Source organism: Cyclopterus lumpus, chromosome 15 (genome assembly GCF_009769545.1).
Source record: "Cyclopterus lumpus isolate fCycLum1 chromosome 15, fCycLum1.pri, whole genome shotgun sequence".
In the NCBI taxonomy this organism is placed as follows: domain Eukaryota; kingdom Metazoa; phylum Chordata; class Actinopteri; order Perciformes; family Cyclopteridae; genus Cyclopterus; species Cyclopterus lumpus.
The window spans coordinates 20,282,431-20,290,267 of NC_046980.1; the positions used below are offsets into that span (position 1 = coordinate 20,282,431).

At 44.5% G+C, this 7,837-nt stretch overlaps 1 protein-coding gene across 1 annotated transcript in view; it reads left to right on the forward strand.

Annotated features, from left to right (window-relative positions):
- thada (THADA armadillo repeat containing) overlaps positions 1-7,837 on the forward strand; it is a 72,820-nt gene that overhangs the window by 49,105 nt on the left and 15,878 nt on the right. Inside the window, exon 31 of the mRNA XM_034551467.1 lies at positions 867-949. Within this exon, the coding sequence (XP_034407358.1) occupies positions 867-949 (83 nt within the window). The remainder of the gene's footprint in view (positions 1-866; positions 950-7,837) is intronic.

Below are 7,837 nucleotides of genomic sequence, written 5' to 3' on the forward strand. Positions count from 1 at the left end.
AATATTGAGATTGTGATTATTTGTCACGAATATTCATTGATTATTATTATTATTCATTAAATAAACAGTAAGGCTTTCTCTTCCATGTTGCGCTACATTCTTGTTCATATGCAGTATTGGGGCTGCACCATATTGGAAAAAAATATATATATATATATATATTGCGATTATAAAGAAAAAGAGAAAAGCTAGAATATTCACCCCGGTGTTTGTGGGCTAAATTATTTTACTTAAATGCATCTTTGAGGTGCACTTTAAGAGCTAAATGAAAAGGCTAGATAAACAATTTTGTTTGCGTGTGCTTGTAAACAATTAAATCGTAAAAAATCGTAAAAAAGTCAATGGGCCCCCTTGGACATCTTTTGGCGGAGATGGCCTCATCTGACTCAATCATATATGTAATAATACATTAAGAAAAAGTGTATGGAAAAAGAACATTAAAATATCTTATTGGTCACCCGGCTGCACGTAAACACACCTTGTGTTGTGTCCGATGCAGAGTTAAACTCACTAAATTGCACACCGACATACAACAATAAATAATAACAGATCTGACCAGGATGAGGAGAAGTGACCTGAGCCCAAATCACAAACTAATAGATCCCATTGAGTTGCAAATGTCCGATGACCTAATTCAGCGACTTGCGGTGACACATGAGCCCGTTTCTGGAGATGGTGAACAGATAATCAATGACTGTGTTAGCGCTTCAACTTGATTTATAGTTTGGGAAAGATTTTGTAGGGGCTTTGATTTATAAAAGGGTCTTTCTTCAGCGCACTGTGCTAGTTACAAGGAAAAACACATTTCCAAAGATACATTTGGTGTATTAAATGGCATATATATGTATTTCTTTCTTTCTTTGTAGACAGAATCGCTGTGAGGTGACCAGAGGAGCTTTTCTGGATGTGTTGTTGTGCCTGTGCGGGCCAAAGATCAGTCTCCTGGACGGTGAGTGGTCGACGTGGGGTCGCTATGGCTCACTCACGATGCAAAAACAACTCTTTTCACTGTCTTTTCGCCGCTTGTGTCACGTGGTTACCAGATGACCTGGTCCAGCTATCGGGCAGCCCCCTCCTTTTTCTGAAAAGGGAAGGGAAGCCAATGCGGAAGTGGTTTGAACTTGTATCCTCTCCACTAACCAGCAGCGGGTGAAGTCCAGGTTGTATAGAAGTCTGTGTGAAAATGACTTCTCACTTGGTTCATTACCTCAGTAAATATTGTAAACGCGAGTTCATGATCTCAATCACAATCAATTATAGACACAATAATGCCCCGCAATGATGCAAACATATATTTGCCAGTGATTATCATAACTGATATTACTACTTCGATGAACCAATCCATGTCATAATTATTTGAAGTTCTAAATATTATTCTAATTATTTAGAACTTCAAATAATGATGTGGTGGTCTTGAAAACGGTTGCTTTTGTGCCCACTTGTTTGAGACTTGATTGGGATTTCGATGATCTTTTTGCTGATGTCAGCCGCTTACTGGAAAGTTGATCTGCTCGGCAAAAGGCAACTGTGTCTCCCCCCCCCCCCGCCCCCGCCCCCCCCCCCCCACACCCCTTTTTGCTGTCAACCGGACCGTGAAGACTTTAAAGTCTTAACAGACCCCGCGACGTTTGCCCGGCGAGGCTGTCCACCGCGTTCTCCATTTAGACTGATTGTTGACAGAAGTCAACTCTTCTCTCCCCCCGTGTGTGTGTGTGCGTGGACCGGCTGGGGGTCTCTCCACTGCGGAGGTATGTGAAACCGAAGGCGAGCGATCTCTGACAGATGGTGGGATTGTGCCCGTGACCCAGTTTATGAGGGTTAAAAAAAAAAAAAAGAGGAGAGGAAGGGGGTGGGGGGGGATGGGGGGGAGGCATTTATGTTTTGGGCCGGCCATGTGCTGAACACATGTCGGTCTTGACAGTGGAAATACCGAAGATTTCTCAAAACAAGCCCGTTGATTGAGCGCTCGGCCCGGCTTGGCTCTGCCCCTTACATAACTAAATAAGCATGCACACGCACACACACACGCACACACACACACACACACACACACACAGTGTCCAAAAAGCAGCACCCGGGGTAAAGTAGGTGAACAATCAGGTTGCCCCCCCCCCCCCGCCCACTCACACTTTTTTTATTATTACTGGCACCCTGCATGAAGTAGGAACTTTGAATTTACCAGCCAGTGTGTGTGTGTGTGTGTGTGTGTGTGACGGCCCTTTGATTCACGCAGGCTCATAAAAAATAAAAGAAACCACAGTCCGATGCTTCATCTCCACCTCTGCCAGTCTTCTGTTTCTTTTCAGCCGTGCCAGTTTAAAAAAAGAAGAAGAGCTAAACGGTTTGGTGTGAGGGAGGTAGGGGAAAGTAATTAAAAAAGAAAGAAAAGGCGCCTGAATATTAAAAGTTTTAGTGACTTTTCAGCAATCCCACTTGATGTGATGGTAAAATATGATGTGAAATGAGTCACTGTTCCTCTGATTGGTTGTAAGCTTGCATTCCTGGCGCGAATAAACCAGGCGAGTCTTCCGATGAAGACTAAAATGATGCTTCAATAAGTGAATATTAAACTCTGAGTGATGTCACTTGGGTTTCAGGACTGCTAGTTAGTCACGTCGTCGTCACGGCGCCACCTGGTTGGTTTGTGGACTGACGTTTTGAAGCCTCCAGTTCGGCCTTTGTGGTCTTCGCCATCTTGGTTTTGTGCAACCAGGGAAGGGAAGTGACCATATTTATCATATTGTTTTGATTGATTGACTTGAAATTAGAGATTGAAACCATAAATTCACAGTTTGCAATGTGTAAGTGAGGTAAGAAAATCTGTCATTTTCTCACAGACAAATCTGACTTTTGATGGGCCGTGAGAAAAAAAATGAAAGAAATTTTGCTTTGATTCACTGAATTTATTCCGGTGAGAAACACGACCCGACCCCGGGCGGATGAAAATGGATGGATGGAGAAAAACGGACTCTAAACATTGTTTTTTTTAACTCCACAGGGCACGTTTGAGCTTATTCAGCTAAAATGTGACTTGTATTAAGACAGACTCGGTTTTTCTACACACACACACACACAAAAGCGTATTACCTTAATTAGGCTTCTGGAAACTTTAGCGCATGATTGATGATCTTTGACAGCTTGGTAAACCATCGCAGTTCCATATTTACACACTGCTTTCACTTCACACCAACCCGCTGCATTTCGATGTCAAGCGAAGGAACTCCCCTGAAATACTACAGGAAACGTCAGTCCACGCATTAAGCCCCCGTGGGGTCCCAACCCGGGGGCCCCCCCTGATGGATACATCTAGAAGGTCGGGAAGAAAACTTCTTTTTTTTTTAAAGCAAATTTTGATTTAAAAAAAACAAAAACAAATGTGGGCCACGTCAGTCTTTAGTTGACCTCACAGCTCAGAGACGCATTGGGGCCAAACCACTCAATCCTTTAAAGCCCCTCAGACAAAAGTATTTCTAACGCGTATGACTTGACATTGATGCATTATTAATATTCTAGCAAATTGAAAACATTAAAAAGCAGAGCTTCAGTCTGGAGTTAACCACTAAAGCACTTTTCATTTGCCCTTCATTCTCCCTCCTGTAGATGCATTGCCGTTGTCACAATTGTTTGGCAGACAATCGGCAGAGGTAGTAAAAACCTCCCCATGAATTTAGGAATCCAAAGCTACTGGGAGACACAGATGTCATTATGTCATTTTATTTTTTAGCTAGCTGTTAATTATGTGTGTGTGAGATATTTTAGGGTAATTCGAGGGAGGGACCTCGGCAGATTGTAAAGCTCTATCGGCATGAGAAGGAGGTCAGCTGTCACACACACACACACACACACACACACACACACACACATGTAGCGTCTGGGGTTTGTTTTTCACAGTTCGGGTAATGAAGGTGGAAGCTGATGTGAAATCCAGCTGTGTCTTTGCGTGGGAGAGCCCGGCAAGTGTCCCACCAACGTCCCAGCTTGACGCAGCGAGGCGTCTTTACTGCCGGCCTTTTCAGCGGGCCGCGGACGCCACTAATGGGGAACCAGCGACACACACACACATCCAGCACACGTTTTCGTTGTGCGTATCCATTAAAAATCGTAGTTTCCTCAATACAACACATTGACACCTTTTTAAACCACGTGATCTGGTCATAGCACACGCATGGCATTCCAGTCTGTGTTTCTGGGGGTCTGGCGCGCTGACCCTCCGTTCTCCATCCAAACGTGGTGCGGTGCCCGTCTTACCCCTATGCCGCCAACTGGCTGGGTTCATTTAAACCATGTGCTAGCTACGTTTTGGGTTAGCTCGAATCTCCTCCAACACATGATCCACGAGCGAGGATATGAATCTAGATCTCTAAAGCATCCCCTTTTTTTATTGGGTTTCTCCATTTTAAAAAAAAAAAAAAAAAAAAAAAAAAGTCCTACTGCATTTTCAATTTGGGCGTCCACGCAGGCTAATAACACCGGGTTCTTGGCCGGTTCTTTAAAGTCTCGAGTTTCTCAACTAAAACCAAAAGATGGCAACTGCACGGTGGAAATCAGCTGCAGGCCGCTGTCTTCTCTCCGCGTTCTGATTCCTGGAAGGTTTGTGTGTTTGCGTCGAGAGCAGTGGTATTATTAGCAATGAAGCAAGATTTCATGCATCAGTGTCTCCTCTCTGTCTCTCGCTCGCTCGCTTATAGCCACGCATCCCTCTAGACGTGAATGTGACTCAATCATGGACGCTAACCATATCAGTGCTTTGATCCAATGACAGCGCTCCTCACATGGCGATGGCTGAGCTGGCAGCTAAAGGTCCTAAAGCGCAGTGCGCTGCGGCGGCGTAAGCTAGCAACTGATGCTAACAGCTAGCAACTGATGCTAACAGCTGCCGATGCCCACATCGACGCGCTCACCGTGAGCACAAGTGCAGCTGATGACTTAAACCGAAGCGGAAAAAAAATGTTTGTGGATGTTTGCCAAGAGTGTGATTTGGCAATATTAACGGAATAGATGATCAGTGGATTACTTGAGATTTAAAATGCCGATGTATCTGGCTGTAGAGCGAGTTATCCCTGTGCGTATGTGTGCGAGTCTTTTTTTTGCGTATCTCGACAACCGTTCATCCACTTTGCTTCACTGACTCGACGCGGAGTTGATCGGATGAGCGATTCTCACTTAGGTTAAAAAAAAATGTTTTTTTTTTTTTTTTAAATTATCGTTTTCGGAAGGATCGGAAACTTTTGAAAACGCGTATCACGTGACCATTCCCGTACACGCTGCATTTAGTTGCAGAAAATACTGCGGAGGAAGAACGGCAATGGCGAAAAGACGGACGACGAAGTCGAACTGTTGCTCAGTCATGTGACACGGGGGGGGGTGACGAATCAGGGAAGGACACGTCGTGACCACTAAGACCCAATCGAGCAATAAACGCGGGGCGTCTACGTCATCGCTTCCAAACTTCTTCGTTGACGCCCGTCCGCACTAGAACGTAACCCCTGTCATTTTGAAAAAAGTATCCGTCCTCGTTTTTAGCGTTTACAAACTCCTCCTGTCTGTGCACTAAAGCTCCGGCGTAATGTGTTTTTCAAATGGAAAAGTAGTCGCGTGGACATCGCCTCAGAACCTGAACGGGAACCAAAGGGGCCACTCCTCGAACTGGCAACGAAACTAGTCGGTAGTGAACGAAATAATGCAGTTTATTTCTAGATAAAAGGTGGGGCTAACACCAACTATTTTCCAGTTCATCCTCAGTGGAGCATGAATGCCTGCACCAGTGTACATATGAAACCTTCTCCACTGAGACCTGCACCTGTGTATTGGCGCTTCCAAATGGGCTCGCGGGCACCGTAAACCCACTGAGCCTCATCCCAGAGTTTCCCCCGAAATATGGAATAGTGACCGTGACTTAATAGACTCTCCTTGGTCCAGTTGCAGGTTTAAGAGACGTGTTGTAGATGCCAATTTAAATAAACACAGCTGCGGGGGGGGAGTATTTGTTGGGTTATTTCATTATTATTCCTTTTCAGTGGTTTTTTTTCTTTTTTCTTCTGAGCCGCTTTGAGGATCTTTAAAATGTTGTTGCGAGATGCACACAATCGGGACCGTGTTGCATACAAATATAATGGGAGCATGCTGTTTCTTCAAACCTTTGACACACGCACACACACACACACACACACACACACACACGCATACACACAATCCCACACACACTCTGCATTTCCCTCTTCTCCACCATGAAAGACAGACGTTTTCTCTTTGACACGCTCCCCGTTCCTCCTTCGGTCATCTTTCTCCTCCTCCTCCTCCTCGCTCTCTCTCTCCTCCCTTCATCATCGGTGTCATTATTGTGCCCGACCCCCATTAAAACCATTAAGGGTATGCTTGTTTGGCCCCGGACCCCCTTTGAGGATCAGGTTCCATGGTAACCTGGCCCGGTCTCCACGGTAACCCGGCCCATCTCTGGAGGAATGCTGCATTTCCCGCTCTTTTGTCAGGCCCTCGTGTGTGTGTGTGTGTGTGTGTGTGTGTGTGTGTGTGTGTGTGTGTGTGTGTGTGTGTGTGTGTGTGTGTGTGTGTGTGTGTGTGTGTGTGTGTGTGTGTGTGTGTGTGTTAAACTAATTGAGTTGGCTGTCAAAGCAGAGTCTTGGAACACAGCTTTAGAATGGCATCGGGTTACTCCATAGTTGCCCTGCCTCTGGATTATACTTATATTTCAGAGGAAATGTGCGCGTGTGTTTTTTTATTTGTGCACCCATCACTCCCTAGACTGCGTGTTCACAGGTGGCTGCATTGGCACAGCCATGGGCATTTCCAAACACACACTGACAAAGCCTTTCCTATAAAAGTCCAAATGGAAAGTAACAGAGGGTGCTGGCTTCGTCAGTCTGGCCTGCTGTCTGCATGTTTCACAAAGGATAAGAGAGACGTGTGTGTGTGTGTGTGTGTGTGTGGCAGTGGTCACCAACCTTTTTAAGCCCAAGATCCTCTGCCTCGGTGACAAAGATCTCCCTATTGAGGCGTTGAGAGAAAAACACGGTCCAGACTGAACTTTACAACTTGAGGCTTTTTATTTGGCCTCATAGTGATTGAATGAAATCAAACACTTTGGTCCAGCTTTCAAATGGATGTGACCAAGAACACACGAAATCACATAAAAAGGAAATTATTTTTTAACCGCACACAATATGAAGAAGAAAAAAACCATTTGCAATGATCAGGCTGGATGAACTACCAATATGAACGGTTTACATTAGTGCAACTAATGTAAGTTCAGCTCTGTGTCCAATCACAATGCCATCAGGAGTCATGTGACTCAGTATGATGTCTGTCCGGAAGTACTTTGATTTGGTGATTTTCTGAACTCCACTTATGCGGTTTTCGGGACAAATTTGGCATTCGTGAAAGTTTTCTCATATGGGATTCATTCGGAACTTTTTTCCTTTTTTTAAAAAAAATATTTGAGGCCACAATGAGTGTTACAAACTTGTTGTTGTAACACTCATTGTGGCCACAAGAGGCGGAAGTGCACCACTACCACATGTTCTAAATAAGACATTTATTTCCATCCAGGTTCATCTCTCCATAAACTCCAAACACACGGATAATTAGCAATAATGTAAAATACTTTTTTGCCACCCAAATACAAAAGAATATTAATAATATATAAGAACTGTTCCTCAGTCATAAACACCGTAGAGATAATCATTTATCGGACTTGCCTCTCAGGACCTCTGTTCATCTCATTTTGCATGCAAGTTTTTTTTCAAGTTTTTTTTTAAATTCTACTCCAAGCAAAAAGAATAAAGGCTTAAAGGGACAGTTCCCCCCCCCCCCCCCCCCCCCA